Source organism: Coffea arabica, chromosome 2e (assembly GCF_036785885.1).
Source record: "Coffea arabica cultivar ET-39 chromosome 2e, Coffea Arabica ET-39 HiFi, whole genome shotgun sequence".
Lineage (NCBI taxonomy): Eukaryota > Viridiplantae > Streptophyta > Magnoliopsida > Gentianales > Rubiaceae > Coffea > Coffea arabica.
Genome location: NC_092313.1, coordinates 11,303,719 through 11,331,542, shown reverse-complemented (window position 1 = coordinate 11,331,542; position 27,824 = coordinate 11,303,719). Strand labels below are relative to the sequence as shown.

The 27,824-nt window shown below is 37.0% G+C and overlaps 1 protein-coding gene and 1 non-coding gene across 4 annotated transcripts; one reads left to right on the top strand and one right to left on the bottom strand.

Annotated features, from left to right (window-relative positions):
* Window positions 1-155: 155 nt before the first annotated feature.
* LOC113733560 (U6 spliceosomal RNA) lies at window positions 156-255 on the top strand. Its single transcript, XR_003459068.1, has one exon. It is a non-coding gene; the product is annotated as a U6 spliceosomal RNA (small nuclear RNA).
* A 2,029-nt stretch (window positions 256-2,284) lies between these two features.
* Window positions 2,285-26,947, bottom strand: LOC113730935 (protein MOR1). Of its 3 annotated transcripts, none has more exons than XM_027255935.2 (54): window positions 26,448-26,947; window positions 26,170-26,275; window positions 25,947-26,070; window positions 22,049-22,128; window positions 21,771-21,948; window positions 21,615-21,679; window positions 20,718-20,800; window positions 20,443-20,528; window positions 20,182-20,295; window positions 18,004-18,123; window positions 17,111-17,213; window positions 16,287-16,423; window positions 15,692-15,757; window positions 15,460-15,577; window positions 15,311-15,351; window positions 14,487-14,558; window positions 14,266-14,370; window positions 14,058-14,163; window positions 13,132-13,244; window positions 12,939-13,026; window positions 12,740-12,840; window positions 12,273-12,380; window positions 12,043-12,148; window positions 11,890-11,969; window positions 11,612-11,758; window positions 11,452-11,527; window positions 11,235-11,359; window positions 11,044-11,154; window positions 10,819-10,968; window positions 10,636-10,710; window positions 10,470-10,551; window positions 9,995-10,107; window positions 9,816-9,917; window positions 9,671-9,745; window positions 9,473-9,568; window positions 9,297-9,398; window positions 9,091-9,192; window positions 8,541-8,723; window positions 8,347-8,458; window positions 8,055-8,131; window positions 7,884-7,963; window positions 6,469-6,531; window positions 6,177-6,303; window positions 5,478-5,600; window positions 5,311-5,388; window positions 4,977-5,135; window positions 4,702-4,860; window positions 4,246-4,343; window positions 3,942-4,098; window positions 3,738-3,854; window positions 3,551-3,646; window positions 3,378-3,449; window positions 2,983-3,283; window positions 2,285-2,894 (listed from the first exon to the last, which is right to left on the bottom strand). In XM_027255935.2, the coding sequence occupies exons 1-54, from the start codon at window positions 26,605-26,607 to the stop codon at window positions 2,623-2,625; spliced, it is 6,090 nt and encodes a 2,029-aa protein (XP_027111736.2). In that variant the 5' UTR covers window positions 26,608-26,947; the 3' UTR covers window positions 2,285-2,622. The 3 variants fall into 3 exon arrangements, with proteins under 3 accessions (XP_027111736.2, XP_027111734.2, XP_027111735.2); XM_027255933.2 differs by having other exon boundaries at window positions 14,478-14,558; window positions 26,448-26,758; XM_027255934.2 differs by having other exon boundaries at window positions 6,177-6,297; window positions 14,478-14,558; window positions 26,448-26,758.
* Between the last annotated feature and the right edge of the window lie 877 nt (window positions 26,948-27,824).

Genomic DNA, 27,824 nt, shown 5'->3' with positions numbered 1-27,824 from the left:
GTACTTGTACGATTATTATAAACTTATGTACTACGTGTAAGAAATTATTGTGTTCGAGGACTCAAAATACAAAATTTTAGAAATGGAGGACTGAAAGTAATTTAGGAATGCATTTCCTACTAATATAACACAAAAGAACTAGTAGGGAAATAGAAATAAAGCTTGTAGTATATAATATCCATACTAAGAGAAAAGGATTAGCATGGCCCCTGCGCAAGGATGGCACGCACAAATCGAGAAATGGTCCAAATTTTTTGCCCTTCGGGGGTGGTTGAGGTTGCTGAAGATGGAGCCTTAGGTTCGTAGTTTGAACCTTGCTGCCAGCAAGTTGTGGAGGGTGGGATTGTCTAGGAGATCCACTCTGCGGGATACTCCTAAAAAAAAAAAAAGGATAAACACGGAGACTTTTCAAATTTTTTAAATATTTAGTTTTACCTCTCATTCTGCATAGCAAATAAATAGTACTACATGGAATTGCCATAGTGATGTGACCTGCTGATGGAGATTCTCGTAGTCATCCCTATCGACGAGGGAAAATCATCTTGCATGCAATGCAAACAAGTATATATACTGTCTGCTTTGTGAACACATGCATGTAGAGGTTGAAACTTTTTTATACTTTTTTATTTCTTGTGTAAAAAAAAAAAAATTGTAAGATAATTTTTTCCAATATTGTTCTCATCACGAAATGCTTTGGATGTTTTCAAGGACTAAGGCGGGTATACATGTAGTAGTTTTCGAACTAAATCTTTGTAGTTAAGACTATATATGAAGCAATAAATTGTCTTCTTGTGATATGACAAAGGCGCTTGGGAGTTGGGGGAAACTGAGCAAATTAAATAGGCTATAGATCTTGACGATCATCATGTTCATGTGACAAACCAACCAAAACCACCCATAAAGCATCAGCTCAAACAAATGAAGTAGGCACATGTGATTGAAGATCGATCATTGAACCAAAATGCAAATATTGCCATTCTTTTTGTTTTAGTAATTAGTCTGTAATTAGAGTGACCAAGTTTCATATTGTAGAAACTTTGCTGTCGAAGTTCCCAAATTCACACCTGTAATTTTTTTATTTTTTTTTATTTAAAGTTTTTGAGAACAAGGGTTTGTTCCAAATTTCGGTCGAAGTTTCTAAACTCACTCGCCTAGTTTATTATTATAAGTTTCTAAATTCACTCACCAAGTTTGTTATGCCCCCTTTTTTTTTGGGGCAAAATTGAGGATCTAATTTCAAACCCAGATGCAAGTTTCGTTTCTGACGCTTAAAACATCCTCTGAGCATATAATGAAGCGGATTCCCATCCGACCCTCTTATGTTGTAGCATCTAAATTTTGCAGATTCCTTAAACATATTAAAGATCCATGAAGTCGCCAATATTCTCAGTTTTCTTGAAATCACGAATGCTTTCAAATTCAATTGCTACTCTGTTTCATTTAAGTATTTTGCAGGTCAAGGGACCGACCATTGACTTGCATTCATCTCCAAAATTTCCTGAAAAGTTTCAATGCAAAGGCAACCATTTGATCCAACGGTGGTTCAACATCATGACAAAATGACGAATCTAAAAAAAAAAAAATCAAGTAGGATATCTATTTGCATAAAAAATGCATCAAATATTTGTTAAGACTGAAAAATAAAACATTCCACTATATACAAAATTTAAACAATATTAATGCATGAAAGTTTCCGACAATGAATTTAATAATCAAATGCAGGGCTCAAAATTCTTCTAAATGGGTGAGAAAAGAGAGGAGGTTTGGGAAAGACAATTTTAAATGGGCTAATTGAATTTGGTGGATTACTCAATTATATCAATTTAATAAATAAATATTATTGGATACCCTATTTATACCCATATATAAAAACTTAAGATATTCATATCCAACTATTCATGTGCAGGTACAAGTAAATTTAACTAAATAAATTTGTTTGCATATAATATGATATAGAATAAGAATAAGAATAGAGAAGCCATCGTGTCGGGAAAAAAAATAGTGACTCGCAAGTACAGCCTACAGGGGTCCAACAAAGGCGCTATATTAACTGTGTCCTCCGCTGTAATACAAGTAGCGATTCCATAACATCCATCTTCCTCAGATTTCTGAAAACAAACCATCAGGATTTGAGAGCTGTTATTTTGAATTAACCTCCCATCACAATTGTTTAAAAGATTTGATTAGACGTAATCGCAACCACCTTTTTGCAAAATATGGAGTCTAAATATCCAAATCCAAATATACCACCTCCAATCGGAGAAATCCATCATCAAACATACACTTGGTATCAAAATTTGGTTGTATTGACACATCAAAAACTTTTCATTAAACATTTATCAAATGCCAAACATGACAAAGGAACAACCTACAATATACAAAGAAAGAGTAAATCAGAATAATCCAGTTGCCAATTTCTTACAGGACAATCTCAGCTGTAAAAGCAACCTTTAATAAATCTTGACGAGTCTTTTCCATCACCAAAGATGGATGCGTACTCAAGGCAGCCCTATAATTACACCAGGACACACGCTCTTCATTTACAAAATCAGCATCTTTTTGGCACAATGACACCTAGATGCTTAAAAGAATTGATGATTTTCCCAGAAGTGATTGCTCTCCCTATAAAGGTTCAATGGACCCACTTTTTAGCCTCTCCATTCGTGCCTGAAGCCCAGATAATGCTTTCTCATCCATAGGAAGAACCCCTCCCGGCATTGAATTTTCAATACTCGCATGCTCAGTGGCGAGGGGAAACTGATTTGGCAGGGGATGACCTAAATTCCCATTCACAGCTATCACGGGCTTGTTTGCAGGCTCCTGATTTCCTGCAGCTGCAGCTAATTGAATGCTCTTCATTCTTTCCCTTATTGCATCTAATGCTCCACTTGTAACTGCAGTAACCATGATATTTCAGTCATATTTTACTCCAGAGTTCAGTAAAAGACAAGCAGAAGAGATATAAAGATGCAGTAATTTAACCTCCAGATGGTAATCTGTCGTTTCTTTGGTCCCCAGATTGATGCCTTGAATCTGACTGATCAAACCTGGGGCCCCTTGAAAGGGCAGGATTACTGCCTCGATCATCTTCAGCATATGATGGTGGCAAACTGAAGTTTGTAGCTTCTAATTTAGTGTTCATTGATTTTGCTTCACTAAGCGGATTAGTATTTACTGGTGACAAAGCACCAAATTTTGGGGAAGATAGGTTAAGTGCAGCAGGAGGAGGGGTCGACAAGGGTACGCTTGAAGGCGTCCTTCCTGCAGCCGTAGTCTTCTCCATCTGAAAGAGGAGTTTAACAGAAGGAAGGGGAAATCTCTGATTAACATACATACCACATAGATACGCACTTCACTAGAAACAGTTCAGTAGATACCTGTGCTAAACCATCTCTAATGTAAGTTCGAAATGCTTCACTAGCATTTTGCAGCTGAGCAAATATATCAACCTGAAATGAACAGGAATGAGAAGTTGATGCATAAAAATGGTAAATATTGTCCATGTATAAAAGAGATTACTTCAAGCATCTGGATGTTATTTATTGCTAACCTTGGGGTATAATTGCGTAATCCTGTACAGCTCATAAAGGCCGATGGTGCAAGTTTGCTTGTCACCAATTTTCTTGAATATTGCAGCAAGTTCTTGCTGCAAGAAGAAATGCAAATGATGAAAAGGAGAGAATGCATAGTCTACAATGACAGAGATGAGTCACATGACTCAAACACGGATTCAATACCTTCAATTGTGCATCTGCAGAATGGGTTGCAGGAGCTGGATTATTGGCCGTGGAATCTCCCCAATGAGTTTGGCCGACAGGCCCAGATGGGGATAACATTCTGGCTGCTGCCAAGGTCTAGCAATTCCCAAAATATATTTATCTCAATTTTGAATAAAGCACACAGGAACAAGATCAAGTATCAAATGTGAAATCTTGCAGTACCTGAAGGTTAAGATCTATGTAGGCAAGTATAATTGGTTGGGGTTCCATATCTATTGGAACCATTGAAAGGTGACCCTTTATGGCAGTTCCACGAAGCTTCACAAGTTCATGCAAGACAGTTTTGACCATGCGCAACGGTTTGTCATCAGCTCCCGCCCTTGTTTATAGAAGTAGAACCAACAAAAGTTTAAAATAACATGTGATTCATCTACATCTACTCAATAGCATGCAAGGATAGTAGCCACTTGATCTATTCAGACAAAGCAATCAAATAGAGGACTCAACTAAACAATCAAGTAGATACCTTTTGCGAATTTCTTCCATTCCTAGCTCTTGAAGGTATATGTGAATGCTTTGGAGAATGCGATCAAGGTCAACCTCATAAATAGTACTTTGCAAAACCTGTATCAGTGAAAAGCTCTTAAACATACAAAGCCGATGCTAATTGCTAAGCCAGATCGACAAAAGATGGAATAATTTCTAAGACACACAGATGCTAACTTTTAACTCTTATCATTTTGAGATAATAACGTGTCAAGCTGCAGTAGGAAATGCTTAAAGCAGATTACTGGGAAATGAATAAAAGAAACTGTAAATTTTCCTAGTCATATTCTAGCTGAAGCAACTTTTACTTGTGGCTTAAGTTGGCCATATGTGTGCACTTGCACATCATGTATCACAATTTAGTAAGTCAGACATATACACTTATCTTTATAGCTACCACTGATAAGTAGGGAAATAAGACAACCACAAGAATCACCTTTGTCAGTTTGATCAGACATTTGACAACCAAATCTGAAAATTTCTGATTTCTTATAGCAAGAGACTCGTTTATTGCCGGAGATGGCCACCTTGATGGGTCAAGAGGCCGCAAGAGATTAATGAGCACAACAAAGGATGACGTTCTGTCAGCATTATCCTGGAAGCACAACCATTAGTCAAACTTAGGAGTGAGCAAGGACATTGTCTCAAGAATATAAAAGAACAATTTGAATTTTGTAACAATGCTAATCGATTACGAAATTATTAGCGTACCAATATTTTGAGCATCAAGACATTCAAAGCTTTCAAAAGTTGACTGCCATCATCCATCCGAGGAACCCTTTCATCCAAAAGCCAAAGCAAAAGCTCAGTAATTAGGCTATCAAGAGTACTCTCCTTGACGGCATGGGCAAGTCTTCTGTTTTGAAATGTCTGTTAAAAGAAAAAAAGTATTGAAATTACATTTACGGTTAATAGATTGCTTGAATGGACCAAAATTAAAATTATTAAACCCAATGACAGCTGGGAAAAGTAAATGTCCACCATCTCTTCTTCATTTATTAGTACCAAAATGGTCAACTAACAATCAATAGTGATAAGCACCAACCTGCATGAGCGTGTTCAGGACATATTTACAAGATCTTGAGGAGGCGCCCGTCAGACTAAAGTCGAAAGTTTTAGCTACCTGCTAAGATCAAATAGTGTGAGCATTTTGAACCAATTTAAATCAACAAAAAGGGAACAACATTGTAAACGAAAGCATTTAAGTGTTGCCTTGTTTGCTAAGCATGAAACAAGTCTATCTGCATCTTTAACCACATCATCCATAGCACTGCCTTCGGGATCACTAGTGGCCTGGGCCAACTCATGGCACACAACTTTCATTCCTTCAACGGACTGCAAGAAATAATGCAAATTATCCAGTAAATCACAAAAAGGTAATGCGCAATTCCCACCCACATATGAATAACCAATTACTAACAGTTTTTACAAGAATGCACAACACGCCCAAGAATAGGGGCTGCATCTTTATACCAGGAAAAATATCACATTTTCTCTTTGGTGCTAGTCAAAATTAATTTAATATTTTTAACAAGAATCCACAACACACCTAACAACAGGATTTGATCAATCAATTCCATACCACAAACCGACCATAGAAAAAATACTTTTATCAGCTAGCCCACTTGTCACTTGAAACTAAAACCTCCATTCAAAGAGAGATCAAATTTCCACCCCATCAAAGTCTTGTCAATTTCTCAGTGGTCCAGCTGTTTGCTATAACCCTCTTATTAATTACCATAGTATGCAAGTCGAGAGCTATATCACAAGTCACAAATACATTAGCTTAGAAAAAAAAAACAGCGAATAAATGAATCCACATTGGAGTATCACCCAGCAGGACAACAACAATCCAGAAGCTGCAACATTAACCTAACATAGTAGGCTAAACAAAAGAGAACAAAAGAAAACCTGTTCTGGGGAACCATATGATATTATATCCAGAGCTTCATTCCAGTCCGTAGGACCAACTGTGCCAGGAACAGTCCGAGGGATTGGAGCTCTATCCATTTGAAACTCTAAATGACTATAACTGTCCCTAGAACAAAATACAGTTAATAACCTCACCTTGCATATTAAGATGAACAGCAACTTCAACAAAACCAGAAATCGATAAAAAGCTGCAACTTGTACAGAATTAATCACAAAAAGATATTGACAATGATGTAACTATAATGGCAATTACAACGAAGTAGTCAAGTACCTATTGGATAATGGGCCAACAGTAGACCTGGAAACTTCACCGCTTTGTTCTGCTAGATCCAATCTGTATAAGGCAGCAAACAAGTTGAAAGGTCTAAAAGGGACATTTGCAGAAACTAGGAAAGAGCAAGGCTGGAATACCAATACAAACTAACTCCAGGAACACAAGAGTTTTGTTAACAAAGGATGATGACGAGAATACATATGGTATGGAGCTTGTACAAGGTAAACATAAAAGAAAAGAAGCAGAAAAAATTTACAGAAAAGCGGGATAAAAGGAACTGCAGAAAACAGAATACTATAAAATTGGCTAAAGTATCGTCAGACTCCAATAGTTTTGCAACCGTAAAAGTGGGAAATAGAACTATAAAGCTGTTGCAAATAATGAGGAAGAAACAGAGAAGGAATAATGGTACAAGTTTCTGTCCATGAAGGAAGAAAATCACCTCGTACTCCTTTTAAATAGGTAGGATGGTTAACATGCAAACAACAAGAAGAGAACCAAACCATCCATCCACAACATTTTACATGCAAGATAGACCAGATCTACTAAAAAAAAGGGTTAAATTGTGATATTGATTGTTTCATTTCATTCACCACAAGCCAGCCAACAACCATTCACACATTCAATTGGAGAGTCGGCATTTATAGAAGGAACTTTCCCCTCTAGGTAAACAACAGAACCAGAACACCCATATGGAGCCATTCCAGTCCCAGTTCTGTCCAGTTCTGTAATGGGTCCAACATTCGGTGTACATGTGTACAACTTTGGTGTAACTGTGAATTTTGTACTAAGTTGATGCAGAACTCACAATTACACCAAAGTTGTACCGGTTTACACCAAAGTGGTACTATTTTACAGAACTGGATGGAACTGAACAGAAGTTCAACTGGAGAGGCCCCTAATCCACAGAACACCAGCAAAAAGATAGCTGACAATCCAGATCAAGCTTTATTGTAAGTAAAATAAGAAACATTTGTCAAACTGTACATAAATGAATGCGTTATACGTTCATGTGCTAGTATATATAGAACCACTGGAACTTATAACAGCCTAATTTCTTCACCTATTATTCAATGAAAATAGATTCTAAACTTTGGCATTAACACACAATATATACAACCCCAATAAACAACACTTGTTCAACAATTCTTGACTGCAGAAAGAATCAAAGCCACAAAGCTAAAAAGCAACTGAAATTGAGTTGACAGGACGAGTTTTTTTGTACTTGCTATGAGTTATCATAGTACAAGAGCATATTATCAGTAGGTAGCACATCAAACTTGTAAAAGAATGGTCACAAGGAGCCAGACTACAATCTACACTAAAGGAAATTGCTCCAAGAAAATAATTTAACAAAAGCCCCTCAGTGCAAAGAACAAAACAAAGGCACACGAATAAGAGACTGGAAATACCCATTATCCCTCACGGAGCGCCTTAATACTGCCCTAATCTCACCGGGCTTTCCCTCCTTTCTTTTGTCCATCTCCCGTGCCTGACAAAATTGAATATGAATAGCTTTTAAGGGGCTCCTGCAAGATAGGAAATTCCAATACCACCAAGAGAAAAGGAGAAAAGGTTGCCACCTTCCGCTTGAATCTTTCATCTAACATGCTCCTTTGAGCCTCTGTCAACTTTCCGACGAATTTCCATATGTCATCACCTAAAGAAATCAACCAGTATAAATAAGAAGTGTGTAGATACATAATGCATAACATAATGACAAGGTCAAGGTTAATCCACGTTCTTGCAGCCTACCCAGAAAATATACAACCTCAAAGTTTAAAATAAAATAAAAGAATGAAGAATAATCAGCACAAGAGTAGCAAGTGTATAGATGTCCATCTAATTAATCAGCAGAAGCATATAAAAACTCACCAAGAATCTTGTATCCAGTAGCCAAAGTAATTAAAGCAGCATTCCTAATATCACCATCTCGTTCCGATGTTAAGCTTGCAACTGATTGCAACGACTTCAGATGTCCCCAAATCTGGAAGAAAAAGAAGAAAGGACTAAGCATTCTTCAAAGCAAAACCAAAGGAACAGAAGCTTAAGATATATAATGACTTTACCTCTGAAACATGGTTTTCAAGTAAGAAACCAACAAGATCAACACACTCTATTCGAGTTCGATTATTTCTAGACCGTAAGCCCTCCTGAATATATGGAAATGTTTTTGCTGCAGAGTATGTAAGGATTATTTGCTTAATTAACTCCCGCATCTTTTCTCGTACTTGTGCTATGTTATGTCCAGACTGCAGAAAACACAAATCTATCTGAGAACATGTATCTTCCAGGGAATGAATAACGAATAATGTATCAAGAAACACCACTTGGTAGGCAGAAATAAACTCGCAGAATATAAAGCTCACAGCATACACCACAAAGTTGCTACATGGCAAGGACTAAATTCCACAGGTCAAATATACCAAAACAAAGCGCACCTAACTCCAAATGCAGTTAAGCACCCAAAAGTTACTTTTACAACCAATATTAGTAGCCTCTTTTCAAAAAAACATAGATATAAATTTTTTTACCATTTGATAGGCAGAAAAGCATGTTGGCACCACCACAAGACAGGCAAACATAATAATTTAAACATAGCAGGTCATGTGGCAAAACCTTTTCAATCAAACAGGGAAGAAAAATTGCAGCCTCTGCTTCAGTCATGATGTACCCCTCATTCTTCAACATGTCAAAAAGTTCATGAAGAAATTCCAGCACCTATTGAATAATTCTTCAAAAGTGAGTCCCAGGAGATAGGAAAAAGCAAATCATTAATGTTATGACAATATGCTTTAATTGGCAAGAAATGGGTGAAAAAACACCTTGAGCAGGCATGAAGTGTTTGACTCGCATATTCTCATAACAAACCACTTCAAGAGCACATCTAAAACTTCTATTATATCTTTTCCAATGGATGGGAGCGCCTGAAAGTTTAAAAGACAAACAGTAAGAAGGCAATCCAAACACTACATACCACAAGGTCTGACAAGTAATGCACCTTCTGCAGCATCTCAATCCCATCAACTTGCTTCTTAAAGTCTGTACTTAGAAGCCTCCTGTGCAAATCCTCTCTAAAGAACCTCATAAGGTCATTCTGTTGAATAGGAATACTAGTGAGTGCAAGCACCTTGATGACAGATAGACAATACTGAAGAAAAAACTCGTTACAGTCGGTAAATGTTTGACTACAACAAACCTCAAGATCTTGTATCTGTTCTGACCGTATCTCCTCAAACTTATATCTGCGGACAACTATTCTCTCTCTATCATCCTGTGCAAATATTGATGTCAAGAGCAGCTAAATCTTAAAATTTAGACTTCAAAAATGAATTGAGAGATACCTTGTTTGAATCCTTGACATTAAGCAAAGCCTGTGACTGGACACCAATGTCTTGAACAGACATAAGGGACTCTTGCCTTGGGCCTTTTGTTGGGATAGCTCTCTAAGGAAACCAAGAAACGGTTAATTAAATTTATATATTCCACCCTATTATGCAATTCAACTATACAGAAAACATACTGAAGAATTAGCTTTGCTTCCATGTCTAGTTGGACGATCACCATAGCCGTTTGACTTTCCGATCTTTGAGCTGCCTTTTGATGCAGCAGAAACTCTTCCAGATTCAAACGTTTCTGGGAATTAAAAATCAACAACAGAAGTAAAAGATATATCTTTGCTTAAAATTTTCCAAAATTTCTTCAAATTTCTTAAAAACAAAATAAAAGTAAAATGTACTTTTGTCTTGAAAATTCAGAAAAATAAAAGCCATAATGCAAAAGGAACCAAGAATTCTTTCCCAAATCAACATTTTGAAGTAGAAATACGCTTGAAGGAGAACACAACCAAACAAGAGGCACCTTAAAAAGCTTTTAGCTTAAAAACGCAAATATCAACAGATTCTAAGCAAATAAGAATAACTCCCATAAGGAAAGAGGTAACTGGGGAATCCACAAATCAGCAGGAAAAATATTAAAGCTATTGTATTGGAGAATACCATGAAGACCTCCATATGGCTTCAACCTTTCCAAAACAATTGCTAAAGCAGGTCCTTGTATATCTCTCAAATTCTTGCTCACCTAAATGGGATAATGTAGGAAAGGTCTAAGTGGATAAATAAATATCAATAACCCGAAAGAGCAGACAAGATTTGCAACACCAACCACTTCATGCCCACAGATCCTGAGAATTTCAGCAAAGCACGCTTCTGCTGAATGTCGAACATCAGCTGATTTATCCTACACCAAGAGAAACAAATTTTCATTGCAGTTGCACGCAGACTTAATTTTCTAAAATAAAAACATAAAGTATATTAAGGTAAATGTAAAATGCCATTAAGAAAATACCGTCATAGAAGAAGCCACAGGCTTTAGCAGCTGTGTGGCATCAGGGAAGTTAACTAACACATTCAGTTGTTTGGACAACCAATCAAAAAGATCCTTGCGACCTTCCGCACCAAGTTTAGCGTCCGTTATTGCAGTTGTAATATAAGGAATCTGAAGAAGCAACACATCAAGAACCTAGAAACAATTTTGGCAACAGAAATATCATAGAAAGCAAAAGGGAAGAACCATTTTCTCAAGATGAACAGCAGCTAGCCAAGAATCTAAAGTGCTCAAAGTGCATTCCCGCGTATGCTTTTTATTGTCACCCAGGCATTTCAAAACATCTGACAGAATCCCCTGCAAAAAACAATGTCTTCACGATATGATCATCAAAAAAGCGAGCTTGCATGAAAATCAAAATAGGACACAGCCCCAACCTTGCTTGACTTGTCTACAGCTGCTCCCATAGCAGATGCAACACCGCCAATAGTAGACAAAGTTGCTATTATTAGATTCTTGTTGCTATCATATAGCCGGCCTCTAAGAGCCCCAAATAGCTCCCCTATCAAAAATGCCAAGGAAAAAGTTATAAAATAAAATGAGCTGCTAAAGTGCAAATCAACCCCACCTCACCGTACACGGAAAAATGATTACCGGTTCCAGTTGGTTGAATACGCTTATTAGCCTCTTCAATGATTTTATTCACAGTTTCGATAGATTCAAGTCGTATCTGGAATTCGAATAAATCAATTACTACTAAATTGCATATTCCAAAAAATGGTTCAAGACAGAACTTAAGGTGTATATGTCATACCTTCCAATCTGTACTTTCCAAGCCCTTGAGCAGAACAGGTGTGATCTTACCACTAATATCTTCTCGTGGAAGGCTATCTAGCCCACCACCTGAGGACGATGACATGGACTCTGCTGCCTTAACAGTTCTTTTAGGTGCTGCAGACTCCTACAAATTAGAACTCAAAGATTAACGGTTCTTATAGGTGCTGCAGATTAGACTCCTGAAGACTATAACTAAAAGATAAAATAAGGGAATGAATGTAACACGAAAGAGAACCATCCCCGAGCCAACTGTACCTCGTATGGATTTTTTTCATACTCTGCATCAAGTGCAGTGAGAAGAGCAGGTTTTACATCCGATAGAAATCCTTTAATACCTGCATGGAAGGTGCATTATATCTTCTGCAAACATTAAAAAGTTTCAATAACTTCAGAAAGCAGAAAATTTACCTGGACCGACATACTTGTGCAATGTACCAATGAGTTTAATAGTTGAATTTCTAGTGGCAGCAGTACTAGATTGTAACCCAATATCTTTACAGAAATCTATTAGATCCTGCAAAAGATGAAGAACATAAAAAGTAACTTTAGGTAACCAAAATAAAGGAACTTCATTTCTATACTAAGGATAAGACCAAAAATCATTAGAAAGTAGACAACTTCCAAAAAGCACTACAGACCTTCAGAACCAAATGTGAGGTTCCGAAGTCATCAACTGCAGAAACCATCCACAGAATCCCTTCGCTAAGAACTTTAGGATTCTTATGCTCTTTCATGATCTTGTATAGCTGAAAAAAAAACAAATGCCAACAGTATCAGATGATGAGTAAACCCAACTGTCAAAAAATGAGTGCTAAACAGAACAGAAAGACAATTAATAGAAGGTAAAATCTAAGAATAGAGTCTTCCCAACTTGCAAGATCAACCAGAGAACTTCACAGAAAGTAAATGATAAGTTGTGAAAGTGCTGTAGGAAAAAAATTTTCTGGCAAATCCTGTTAGATTTACTGGACAGAATAAAAGGCTTCCTACAACAAAATGCAGATTGAGAAGAACATCACCAGCTCTCATTTGTCCCTTACCATACCAATTATCATAATATACAATACATTCAAAGTCTGAAACCAGTTATGGAAACAGGGCTTACTCTCTGGAAAACAAAGCCCGGACCAACAGCTTCACAAAAAGTAGAAAGACACTTCATTGCATGAGCTCTTGTCTTTATATCAGCAACTCTTTCACTAATACCTGTCAGCCAAAAATACATTTCGCATAACAAAACCAGATGCCAAGTGTGCACATGTGTGTGTATTAGAGACTAAAATTAATTAAAAAAAGCAACTCACCTAGAAGGCATAGCATGACACATTTTTTTGGAAACTTTGAAGCAGTTGAAGCAATATGAGTAATAACCTCAATAACCTGCTGCTGAACCTGCAGTTGTCAGAGGGAAACAAGGAATCAGCTTATCCATCCGGATGGAACTCACAATAAACTTTACATTCTTATGAGACTATAAAGAGCATAGAATAGGAGTACCTGAACATTTTTCTCACCCCAGCCTGGAACAGCACAAAGCAAACGGACCAAAATCTCCACTGATGGATCAAGTTCTTGTATTGCTTCAACCTGTTCCTTGAAAGAGCCAATAGCTGCAATGGGAAGGGAAAAAAAAATTTAACTGGGTAACATCATAAATGAAGCACCATAAGCACATACCACTACTTTTAGTTCCTAACTACTAAAAAAAACTAAATGCACTGTAACAAGTTCATAAGTTTTGACTAGAACAAGTATGAGCTTGATAGACAGGGATCAGAAAGAAACTGAAAAGCACATACTATTAAACCACTCAACTCTTAAAGTTATGGTCATCATGGTCTCTATGAATATCCAGTCATCGTTGTTAGGATTTGCCCAATATTCTAAGCTCAACAAGTAAACACCATCCATAGTCACAGTGGCGGATCGGGTACCTCGCAACTACACAAACCTAGCACAAATAATGTATGACAACAGTAAATGGAGCATGGACTGTCTCTCTCTCACTCACACTCTCTCTCTCATCAATCATTAAACGATTTTACATCACAAGGTGAAAAACCTCCAAGATTGTATACTGTGAAGTACACTCACTTCCCCTCGTTTCCAAATAACTTTCATTGTCTTAAATTCAGACATGGCAGGTCAATATATTGACAGAAGGTACAATATCTGTTCCCAGCCACTGCTCACAAGATGCTTGGTATGAAAATGAGCAATCTAAATAGACAATGGCACTGGTGACAATGGCCATTAGTAGATGAAGAATTACCAATAACTATTACAGATGCAAGTATCATTCGCTTTTGTTCTCCAAACCTCAAATATTAAACACTGCTTTCTGCTATATGAACGAACTTCAAGAATTGATTTCAAAGGGGAAACTATGTTCTTTAGTTTTTGAAGGAAAAAATAAAAAGTACCTTCCAGCCGCTCTTTCCACACAGTACTTTTCAATTGAGATATAGTATCTGCTTGAATTAGGGAACCCAATTTCTCTTCAACTTCTTCAAGACTCATTTCAGCTGGCTGAGAATGCAACACAAGAAATTCAACAACTTTGTACAGCAATGCCAAAAAGAAACACCAGTTATGCATTCCAATTATCAAATTGCTAAAAAATAACTAGACCTCAACATCTTCAGTTTCTGCAGGCTTTGAAACTTTTGCATGCCCAGATCCATCCCCCTTTTTGTTAACACCCGATTTAGTTGATGCTGCTTTCTTATTAGCAGGCTGAAACATTGAACTTCAAGTCAAAAAATGTGCTGGAAGCAAGATAAATTTGCCAAAGGAAAAAGTAAAAACAATGCACAGTGTGTAAGTACATGATTGCAACATACAATACTTACAGCTGCCTGAACAGGTTTCTTCCCACTCAGCATGCTTGCTGCAGATTTCCTAGCAAATGATCCGTCTGAAACCTGCAAGAGACCATCAACTTACAACTGCAAATATATATATAAATATAAATATAAATACACACACAAAATATATATACATGTGTGTGTACATTAAGTACATACATACATACATATATATATATGTGTGTGTGTGTGTGTGGGGGGGGGGGAATACTGTCCATGAGTGACTGCCAAATATGGTCTAACAGCCAAAAAGCATGCCCATGTACAAATATCCAAGTCAACTATACACAAACAGTAACAAATCTGTTTGAAACAAATGTCAACAAAAATAAAAGCTAAAAGAATTTTTGTTAAAATAAACATTATCAATTCCCTGGCTGGAACTACCCATGGTCATTTAAACTCAGAATCTTTTGTAGTTTGATTGGCTTTCCACTATCCAAAGAACTCATTCCAAAGCCTCCCAAAGGCTTCAGGTGAGTCATTAACTACCCCTATAAAACCATCTCCTTCCCAATGAGAACATATCCTATTTTTAAACTATCCGACCAAGATGTATCAAAATACAATGACAGCCTAAATAGTCCAAGGCAATTTGAATAAATCACGACTCAGTAGGCAAGAGAAACCTGATTTTATGAACCAAAATTGGAGCTCCCAAGCAGAATACATATCACATCATTAATTTCAAAAAATTTGCATATATTCGTTCGTATACATTCATACTATTTATCTCGTATAGATAGATCCTAAATGATAAAAACAAACAAGAACATCCAACAGCATCAACAAAAGGACAAAATATTCACCTCCAAGGAAGACGAACTTCCTACTGAAGCTTGAATTGCACCTGTCATAAATGCATGTTAAGACACATAACAAAGAAAAGAACTTCTGAGTGGTTTAGAACAAGCACGTTATAAACAAATGCATACAAATCAAAACAATCACTTCATACCTGAACTGGAAACTACTGCTGGACCACCTCCAGAGCCACCAATCATTTCTGTAAGCTTCTTTTTCCTGACATCATCAAGTTTTTCGAGCGACTTTTCCAAGGGTCTCATGCCCACAGACTACAAAAGAAATAATGAGAAGAGACAAATGACCGTGGCCACATTCACAGTAGACAAGCATCAAGCAGTCAATTAGCTTAACATAAAGGAATTGAATGGAACAGGAAAAATTACCTTAGCTATCGCCGTCAAAGCTGAGAAAGCGGCATCTCTAACTTCAGGTGTCCCATCTTTTAGTGACTGCAACAGCCAAATCATTTTCCAAAGGGATGGATTACAAGATAATATTGATCAAATCATCAGACATTAGCATAGGAAAGGAAAAGATGCCAGCATCATAGAAAAACCATCATTGTGGAAATGGTAACACTCTGCAACAGCATGATTAAAATCTGAAAACCATCCAATTACATACTAATATGATTCAGAACATGCATGAAAAATTTACACCCCAAAAAAATAAAGATCAACATGTTATTATGGTACAGTAACCTAAAGAATGAAATTCCAGAAATAAAGTATAACAACATCGCTCCTCGCATCAACTTGATTTTCCTTTCTTCAAGTTTTAGAAAATCTAATATTCACTTTCAAATGCAAGTCTCCAACTTGTGCCAACAAGTCAAATAGGGAAATGTAATCAAAGCATCCAAATTATTTCACAAAGCACAAAGTAGCATGAAACATTTTTCTTAAGTACTTATATACGAGAAGTGACACAAAACAACATCATATATATGGTGGTATTTTGATCAAACTGTATGCTTACCTCCATGCATATTGGCACATACTCCTTGTGTACTTTGAGGATGACAGCTTTATTGATTGTCTCAATGCAAAATGTAACCCAGTTCAAAGTCAAAGACCGCACAAGGGGTACTTTATTCTTAACAGCAACCTTAACATCTGCAACAACAACGGTCTTTGATTAGGATAAGCCTTCAGAAGCACCAGAAATGAAACCAAGTATAAAAAACAGAGAGAGGACGAAGAAGCAAATCTGATCTTCAACCCCACCCCCAAACCATAAGAAAATAAACATACAAAAGTAAAAATTGTTTAGTTGAAATTGAATCTCATATTTCTGCTCAGTATTTCGGCAAAGGTATGTATATATATATATATATATATATATGAAAAAATGATAATCCAAAATTGTATACTTGTTCAGTTGAAGTTAAATCACATCTTTCTGCAACTGATAACCAACATTAAAAAAGGGCTACCTGCACTTGCTGAGCCCACAAAAATGCAAAACTTGAGTGCAGTGCCCTTTTCCGTGCTAAGAACAAGTTCTACTCAACCCATTCAATAGTATAAGCCAATATTAATGCGTTCAAGTAATAGGTTATCCAACAGCAAGGTATGAACTTGCTTGTCTAAACTACTCATAAAGACAATCACTCATGTGACAAACATCTGCAATTCCACAAAACAAGAAAAAGAAATCCAAGCAAAAAAAGACAAGTATACATAAGCTGCACATAAAAAATCAAAATCATCATGAAAACAAACTTTCAATATTATATCAAATATTGTGGAACACATCATACACAAACATTAAATAAACCCTCGTATAGAAACAAAACCTGCCTTCAACAATATCAGCAAGATTTAAGCACCCTGATTTGTGCATTTCCTGGAGTGTTTGAGTAAGAGACTCTGCCAAAGCAGGTTTTTTCTCCTTCAGTTTTTCCTGGAAAACAAATAATGCATAAGATTAGTAATATTAAAGTCAAAACCCTAGGCCATGATGTATGGACCAAATAGACAAGAAGTTCACTAGCACGAGTGGAGACCAAAAAGACAAAACAACTTTTCTGACTAAAACTGCAATGTTTATGGTGTATTTATAAGACTGCAACCTTGCAGAAATTTTTGCTGTCCCAACATTCATTTTAATTGTCTAACACAATATTTCAAAACTCAAGTTGTAAACACCATCCTTACATGGTACTTCAACCGCAAAGTACTTTTGTGCGCAGGATATGACATGGGTGCTGTTATTTAAAAAGTATTGGGCCTGGTAAAATGTTAGTTGGGTAGATTTACTTAGATGGAGCTCTTGCACCTTACTAGTCCTAACAGAAACCCACTTTACAACATAGGATTAATGAGCATAAACATAGGAACTGTGATAGCGTAACTGTCAAGTATGGCAGGCTAACTCCCAGGTATTTTAGCCTCAGTTAATCAAATACCTATTTCAGCTATATAAACCAAAAAAGAGATTCTTCTATTATATAACTTCAACAAAATAAACAGACATACTTTAATATGTGTACCTAAACATTTGGCTGCATTCCCATACCAGATGCAAGACCATCTATTTCAGGATCAATTTATCCAGACAAAAAGGACTATAATTAAAATGTTGTAACATAAGAACATTTTTCCACTAAAACTACAAAGGTTGCTTAGATGATTGAACAAGCAAACCCTGACAGTTCACCATGCAAGTTCTAGTATCATAGGATGAAAATTACCAGCAAAACAGGCAAAAGAAGGCGAGAGTTCCCTGAAAAATGTGTTCTTAATCCACTTGCAAGATTTCCAATTGCTTGGACAGCTTCCACTGCAACAGCTATGTTTACATCTGTAATGAGCTGCAAAGTCCCCAATAAAAGTCACTACTCCAACTATGAGAAGAAAAGAAGGTTAGCCTTGGAATTTATAATACAAAAAGCAAGTAAAATGCACCCACCCATCCTTTTATTTTAGTTAGACAAAAATAGATGCCCTTAATATTCACATAAGAACTTAAGCTACCCATAAATTGTCAAATTTACAGAAAACAATTAACTATATTCTTCTTTTGACAAGTATATGTGGCAGAGGAAACTGAAGAACCAGAAACCAGTAAGTAACATAATGGATGCTCCACCCTACAATTATTAACTCCCTGCCACCAACTCGCTCCAATTATGAGGCTAGAATGAGTCTAATTTTAATGCTTTCACCACATGCGGAACCAAAATGAATTTTTAATCTCACAGTGAACAAATATCAGACTGGTAACCTATGTAATTTACCAAAGAAACTCAATATCATTCCTCCTCTGCATGGCAAGAGCATTAATGGTTACATGGCTGAGTTTAGAAGCCAGGCACAAGTTTTTATTACAAAAGGTCCAGTAAAATCTTAAGGGTCTAGTCCAAAGAATACATGTACAGCTTCATATCGCAGCCACAGGGCACGTTAACATCCGCCCATTTTTGGTTCTAAAACTCAGTTATAAGGCAACACAGTGCACCAGAAAATTAAAACTGAAGCAAATTAACCAGATTTCTATATCCTAAACTCTCGACTCAACTTGAAAGCCAATGCTACAAACAATACAACACCTTCAAAGCAATGGATTTTTCAAATAGATAACCAATAAGAATCATGAAAAATTGCTAAACTTGATGATTACACAACTTACATGGACAACAACAGGTATTTGTTTTGTCATTCGCCTGTCAGTTAATAAACTGTAACTAGATAAATCAAAACAGCAATCTACAATTGCAAATCAACAAGCTACTCCATTCCTGTATGTTGAACAACAACCAGCTAATAACTCATGTCTCAACACCTTTTCACCATTGTCAGTCACATTAACTCGTGTTCCACATTCAACAGTCCTTTTCCTCAATCAGCCACTTTCAGAATGCTACACCTTCCTATTACTAACCGAATACCCCAAATTTCTGAACTATGTTTGACATGAAAGTAATCATTAGGTCCCCATAATGTTCAACATTTTGGGAAGTCCAACCTCCAAAACACAGAAAAGAAAGTGGTTGAATGGCTGACTTTGCAATTCTATCATAACAAATTTAACCACATGTGCATGTGGATGCTTAGAACAACAATACAAACTTTGTGACCAGACAAGTCGGACCAATGTGAATTGAAATTTAAAAATAACTCTAGAGTGTGCTTTGCACACATAAGCAGCCAGTGTGCTTCGCTCTCCTATTAAGTACTGTTTGAATATCTTATCAGTATAAAGTTGATAACTTTCCAATGGTAAAACAAAAATTTGAATAACGCTATAAGTTGGAAAGTGAACAAAGGTTAAAACTTATGGTAAGATGACTAAACAACCAAAAGAGGAAAGTAGGGCTATATCGATGTGGCCAAGGGGGACTAACCAATTCTACCTCTTTCTAATTGCGTCATACCCTTCAATCAATTCCAAAGAGTCCTACAGTCGATTTCAAACAACTGGAAGTAAAAAGTGACCGTTGGTTGCATAACTAATACACCACCTAGTCAACTTCAACTAGCGGTTTTAGCAGTCTAGTACCCTTTTTTTCAAGGATTATAGCAGGCTAAAATTACAAAGCCAGAACGGAACAAGCAAAAACTAGACACGAACCAAGGGCAGAGGCAGCTGTTTATAGCAATTCACCCTGATAACTAATATAATGAAAACATTGCAGTTGCAGCACAAGTAAGAGTTAACATGATAAGATAAGACAAATTCAAGCTTCTGATTGTTCATTAGGAGAACACCAGAACTTCAGGTGTCCAGATTTCAACAATTAAACACAAAGGCACCAAATAAATAAAACAAGGCAGGAAAAATCTCTCAAAAAGGACAGCAGACAGGTGAGAAATTGGAGCTTTTTGTCTCCAGCAAAAGGGTGTATAAACCAAGCAGAAGACTTGCAAACCTTCTTAAGTGTCCGGCATATCTCTGTGAAATCACCAGGAGCTATCCTTTTGGTAGATGCAAGCTTGGTTAACTCTGCAACAGCTTCTTTCCGCTCTGACCACTTTGCAGCTTTCTGAAATATCAAGACGGACAAACAAAAAGTTACCTTCCATCCTACATAAATTAGCCCAATAATGAGATGATAAAAGATGCTTAAGTAAAAATCACAACAGTAATAACGATTCGTGTGTTTATATGAGAGAGTGAGTGGAGCACTAACCACTCCATCCCAAAAACCAGACTTCTCCAGGGGCGTCAATATATCAACGGGATCAACAAGTTCATACTCATCTATCTCCTGATGAACTGACAAGAAAAGATTGTCAGGCCCAGGCAGGGAGGTCAAAGGATATATGACTCTACTTGAGCATGCCTTGAAAGACAAATCACCATTTGAATGCCAGTTCAAGCCATTGCTTTTCTTCAAATTCAGTACCAATAATTAATGTGACAAAAAACAGAAGAAGAATCCATTTGGCAGAGTTAGTCGCATACCTTCAGCTGCAGCTTCTTCAGATGGCCCAGAAATCACAGCCTCAGAAGCAGCTTCATGTTCTGGCTCCTTGTCTTGCTCAGATCTGACAAATGTCAATCAAAAAGTTACCATCAGAAAAGGAAAAACCACTCATCCTATGCAAATTGAATAGTCATCAGCATGCACAGCCTTCATTCACAGACTATAGCAAAATAAACTTCAAAAAAGTAATGTGCTAAAATCGTGTGGTTTGATACACAATGCACATAAGCTGGGGAAGTTTTTAAGGATTGGTAAAGTTCTATTCTATTTTCATTATTTTCAAAGATGGGGGCTGGAGGTATTCGCATGAAATGATGAAATCCACCATAGAATGTATTATCCCCAGCACAATGGCATGAGAAAGCAACATACATGGAAACAAACGAACACAAACATATATCTGTCAGCAAATATTAACATGGCCTGAAGATTTAAATCAATAAACATATATAGGCCCCAATAACATTTATCTTCAATCATGCACTACAACAGAAAGGAACAAAAACCTTAGAAGCCCCCATCCACCATGGCAAAGAAGAATCAAAGGGTTACATGAGCTTCTCTACAGTCAATAATAAAGATTTAAGGTATATCAACGTATAAATCAATAGTTCCTACAAGTATTAAAAATGGTATGACAACTCTGGTCAACAGTCAACACTGAAAGCCTAGTGCCAGTTTAACAAGGCTGCATCGAAAAATCAATCTTTGTGAACATAAAATGCAGATGACTATAAAAGTAACTACAGTACGAAGAGTCAAAACAAAAAGGATTCATATGACACATTTTCTCGTCTCCACTGGGGCTATAAATGAAGTACTTTCATGAACTTCTATGAGGTTAAAAGAGGATTGATTTCAAAAAGAAACAGTACCTTATTTTGCGGGTTGGCTTAGCTGTCCCTGTCACATTGACAAGCTCTGCTTCCAACTCTTTTTTCTTAAAATGTTACAGAAAATACACCATAAATACAAAGAGCTAAAAATCAGCATAGAAAACATACAAAAAGATCTATTAAAGAATAACATACCATTGTGTCACGCATCTTCTCAAGTAAAATTGATTTAACGGCATCTTTACCAATCCAACGACAAAGCTCCAATGTTAGTCCTTTGGACGATGCACGTACGTTTTGATCTTGATGATCAAATAGTTCAGGAAGCATCTTCAATATTCTCTTTGGTGGCACAATCTTAGAGCCAAATTCACTATTAATAATTCAGCAAAACGTTATTACTTTCAATGGCATGAAAACCTAAATTATTGTCAAGTCAAACAAAATTAACTCAAGGACCATGATTTATGTACCTTAAGGCCTGAAACATGACATCTATTGCGGGAACAACAGCTTTAGCAACTTTATTTTTTATTGCTTTCTCCATGGCATCCTACAAAGAACAAAATATTCATCAAGCATTATACATGCATTCACTTCATTAATGTGCAAAACATGCAAAAGGACACTTGCATAATCCAAACCAGAGACTTCCCTCACATGAACTCCATGTTATTACCCAGGAAAAATGATATCTAAACAAAACAACAAAAATGTAGAAAGATCCAACAAAAGCCATGTTCCATTTACTGCCATCAAATCGCTTAAATGATCCATAAGACTCGATTAGTTTTCCAAAAGGGCAAACTCCAACTGACCAGTGTTTCTGAAAGCTCATAACAAGATCACTGAGTACCTTTGGCCTTCAAATTGTTTTTTATTACAACCATCAACCATAATGCTCCTTGAACAGACCACCCTATTTGCCATATGATTATCAGCAGATCTGCAAATTCATTTTCTTAAACATCTCAAATGACCAGCAAATCCATATATCCATTTCTCCTAATCCTTACAAAAAACATTATTATTTTTTATAATAAATCTGCTTCCTTGGAGGTGCCAATAATGTCTTCCAATCCACTGGAAATACCCTATTCCCGTTCACATATTCCCAGCATAAGTCCCTCCATAATTATTTCAATTCTTCAAGCAACAAAAGATGGATTAGTTGCAATACACAGAAATTAAGTTTCCAAGGCTCAATCTCTACACAGTACTTTCATGGCTTAGCTCTTCATCAGATCCAAAAAAAAAAGAGCAACTGCAATCACTTGGATGGTGATAAATACTGCAGGAAAACAGGAACATATCTCCCATTTGTACCTCTATCTTCAGGCCCCTCCCTGCCCTTAATTCCAAAAAAAAGGACCATCAATACATCATCATAAGCCTTCTGTGTCAAGGTTAAACAAACTCTCTCATTATCCTTCTCGAACTTTGTTCGGATAGTTAATTAGTGTTAAAGTAACATTTAAGTTTTCCTCTTTCAGCCCCTTCAGAAAGCATTTTGCCTTTTCAACTTATCTACTGAGTTTCAAACTCTTGCATCACCTTTGTACGTGCACCAAAATTCACAAGTTTACAGTATTTGTACCCTGAAACCACCTTTTAATGAATTAACAAGATAGTAAAGCTTTAGTTACAAAACAATAAACCTAAAGAATGCAGCTAAAGTTACTTTGAAACCTATTTCAGCACCAACAATATGTTCCATCAAATGACTATGCAATTGATGAAGTGTGACTAGATAACTAGGATTTATCAAAGACATGGTATATTCCAGAAAGCAGCTTCTAGCTTTTCGATGTCCTTGCCCATTGTGTTGAAGGTCCTCTTTTTACTCTCTCCAGAAAATACAAAATCACAGCTGCAGAGTGTCTTCAATTTCAGACTTCTTCTTTCGACCATAGAGGATCCAGTGCATCTTGTCATATTCCATCGCACAGCCCATTACACTCCACAAGTACCTAGAAAGTTTCCCACAACTCAACAACCATCTAAGTATGCAAATGGTATATCTTCATTGTTCAACCTAGTTAGTAGCCATTTCCAGGGAGTCAGCTCTTATTCTCAGCTCTTTATTAAGTTCCTACCAGTTAGGATGCCTTTATGGGAAAGTTAATTACTCTACTAGATGCAATAGTGTCCTATATCAGCTTACATAACAACTCGTTTGCTGCTTTGCGTCTTAAATTGGTATATTGACCCAGTTCAGAGTGTCTACTGGCTATTGACAATGGATGTACTTCTCTTTCCAAAAGAAAGATAATATCTATCCACCTTGCCTAGAATCTTTCTTCGTTCATAGCAATATAGCCAAATGCTCTTCTTATCCAAAGATTTAAAATTTGCATTCTGCATAACCTTAATTAAACCAGCAGTTCAAAGCACAAACTATTGCAAAGATTCACCCTTCATATTTCATCCTTGTAATAGCATCCGGTTTTCTGTCATAGCACTTCCCTCTTTGAGCATTATACATCTTCCAGGAAAACTGTTTTCTCATTCTCCTTCGGTTAGCCTTAGCACTCTAGATCTTGCTTCCAACTTGTCTGTCCAACCCTTACTATGTCCATTCTCAAATTCCAACAACTTTCTCCTTTTGACTTCATCATTCAAATGTTTCAGCTTCTCGACAAAGCAGCAACTAAGATGCCCAACCACCACTACCAACAACAAGCACGTACCCATCAGTGCAACATCTTTGCTCCAGCCATACCTTCAAAAATCAAGAACACCTCTTTCTCTAATTCCACAACAATGTAGTTGAAGTAGAGTGTGGTGAAAGCCAGATTTGAGGAATATCTGGTGTAAGCATTTGGATGTAACTATTCCTATTCACTGAAAGAGAATATCTATATTTAAGTTTTGATGTCAGACTAAACACGCCTGCAACAACTGATTGACCAGCAAAAAGTGTAGATAAAACAACTGTAACTATCAACTAGCAACTGTGAGTGCGCCCAATGGGCCATTGACTTCTCTCACAAAGGCCAGATAAATCTCAGTCAGTCCCGCATCCATTCAAAAATTGTTGCTTCATCAGAACCAAATCCATAATCCAAGAGCATATTCCAATCAGTCCTGAACTTAATTTCATTTCTACCTACCCAAAGTAGGCCAATACAACGCTTATACAATATTTCTTCTTTTCCAGTTGACAAAAGATTTCAAGGAAAGTGCAAAAAGTAATGCTACAAACACAAGCTTACTCATATTCACAAATTTGCTGATCATTGTGGAAATAATGCAAGTGAATCCCTATGTGAAGGGACCAACGATGGATTAAGTTATTGCTTTCTCTCATTTGCCAAAATATTCCGTGACATAATGTCCATACTTCCAGTTTATGAATAGTAAGCTCTTCATATCTTGAATTTGACAATGCAAGGCACTATCTTTTACTTAACTTGAATACTCACAATACAGAACCTAGTATATAATTATGATATCAAAATACAAAATCAATAACAGTAACCAGCAAAAGAGTGGAAGATCAACATATGGACCACAATGAAACAAAGAAGCCAAGGAAATTCTTTGGCATACACAAGTCTGCCTTGCCCCTATTCATGTTACTGTTAAACCACAGAGATATTATCAGTCTGTGCATCACCAAAATATCTACTCATAACAGCCTGAATTAACATTTATAATATAGAAGTACTCATAATTTTACGAAATAACATGCCAACATGGCATGTCATGCATGGGATTCTTCTTTATCACTAATTCAGAGAAGATGAATTGGGAAAACGCTATTCATCCACTCTAAAATTCAGCTATTCTACTCAGTGATTCACATTGAGTAGAATATATATAACAATTACAGCTCTGTAGCACATGTTTGAAGGTTCTGGTACTGCAGTTTTTTGCAAATATCAACACTGCTGGGTAGGTTCAGTTTGTATGCTTATTCATATAAGTTGGTCCAAAATTTCCATAACAGAAAGGATTTCAGGAAAAGGAGAGCATATATATAAAAAACTTGAGTGCTCATTCCCAGGTCAAAGATAGTCGAACACACTACAACTAAATCAAAAACACCCATAACGTGAAAAACAATTTACATAGACAGCAATGTTGAAAATTATAGCTTTTGCCAGCTGCAAGCCTCTAACCCACGTTACAGAAATCAAAACAAATTATGAATCAGGAAACTCCCTAAAATGACATCTATGAAGCATATATACCAGCTAAGGATCAACCAAGCATTAAGATATGATGAATGTTCCATGACTAGTAAGTTCACTTTAGCACAGCACAAGCACAATGAACATCACACGTTGTATTGCCAACCACATACTATTTAAAGTAAAAGATAAAAACACTAATAAAATAAATTAAACAGGAAATCAGAATGAATACCAAGAATTGCTCAACAGCTTCCAACTCCACCCACAGCATAAATGCCGTTTGTGACTTCTCCACCGTCTTTGGCCTTCCCGTCATGCATTTTGCCACTATCACGTCACATACTTCTTTTGCATATCTACCAGAAAATACATACACATACACACAACATTCAAGATAACAGAATTAAGCTTGTTACAACCAGAACTAAAATTCACGGAAAGAAAATTAAAATTACCTCGCAGCATCAGCATCAGCAGCTTTTAAGAAGGCAATTAGGGCATCTAACGCCTTCTCTTGTACCGGCGCATTCGAGTCCGCAACAGTCTTTTTAAAAAATGGTCCTATAAAAATGTCCAAACACAAAATCGAATTACTTTGCAACAATTCAGCAAAAGTGAGATCCAACTGAAGAATAATCACCCACATTACACATATTCAAACAGGGATCGACGAAGCTAAGATCGCACAACAACAAATCAGATCTGAGAAAATGAAATGAAAGCCCTAACTCACCGAATTCCCGGAGGCGCGGGTCCTTAGGATCGGAAATGGAGTCGCAGACGGCAGCCAAGTCGATGTTAGCATCGTTCCTCACCTTCCAATTCTTATGCATTAACCTATCTTCCCATGGCAGTTTCTTCGCCTCCTTCAACAACTTCTCATCCTCCGACATTGCTCCTATTTGTATCTATCTATCTATCTCCACCACCAACAATACACTGTGTTCTCCTACGAGCGTATCAGACTATACATACAAAAACATCTACTACTCTATCCCTGTATCGGGCCGCCAATAAAGCTTTTTCCGACGACTGAAAAACAGAACGGAATCGAAAATGCTGGAGACGGCGTCGTTATTCCCGTGTTTAGGTGTAAATTTGAATTTTTTTTGTTTTCATCTGTTTTTTTCTTTTTTTTGTTTTCTTCTCAGCCGAAAGGGCCGGCGAGGGCAGAATTTTGAGAGAGTGTGCGTGTGTGTGAGAGAGAGAGAGTGTGTGTGTCACAGTATCTGTGATCTCTCTTTTATCTTTCACGTTTCAAAAGAACAGAGAGACAGTGGGCTAATTTTGAGTTTTACGCTTTGGGAGGAACAAATACCAATCTCATAAAAGCACGTGATGACACGCACTAATTTGCGCTCGACGAGTGTAATAATTGTACTGGGATTTTGGCGGCGTGGAGGTTTGTGAAGGGTGGAGAAGCGTGGGGAGATTAATTTGGATCTGTTGGGGTTGAGCGGTGCAATTTGAAGGAGGGGACTACTGTGGGGTCCAGAAGGGGGAGCGGAGAGAAGACAGAGTACTTGTAAAGAATTTGGAATTCAAAATTAAAGAGTAGTTAATTAAGTAGGTAGCTATCAGGTGTCCTGTAATCCAGCGTAGGAACCTGTATGGCCGATTTTGAATGTTTTGATTTGAAGAAAGTAGCTGGGGGTTTTCCGCGGGAGAGAACATTGATTGGTTTATGATTCGAGAGCAGTTGGGAGACTGATGTGGGTGAGTGCAGGGAATCTGTCATTAAGGTCTTAATCGTTACGTTGCCGGCGGGCTTGTAGTCATGGATGATTAAAACGGCTACATGTCCAATGTTGGTGGGCCTACACTTCTCCACAAATCAACCCAGGGACAATTACGAGTGGGTATGAGTCGGGTATCCGTCCTATATTTTAATTGATTGATTCGATTCGCACCTTGTAGGTTAATCTTTTTCCTGCAATAATAGATGTCTTATAACCTAATCTAACCTAATTTAGGAGAAAGGGAGATGGTCAACTAAAACCAACCACATATAGTAATAAATTAGTGGGAGGCAGGGGTTGAACCCTGACCTCCAGCATCACCAAATATGGTGATGACCACTGGACCAAATAGCCAGTGACCGCACCTTATA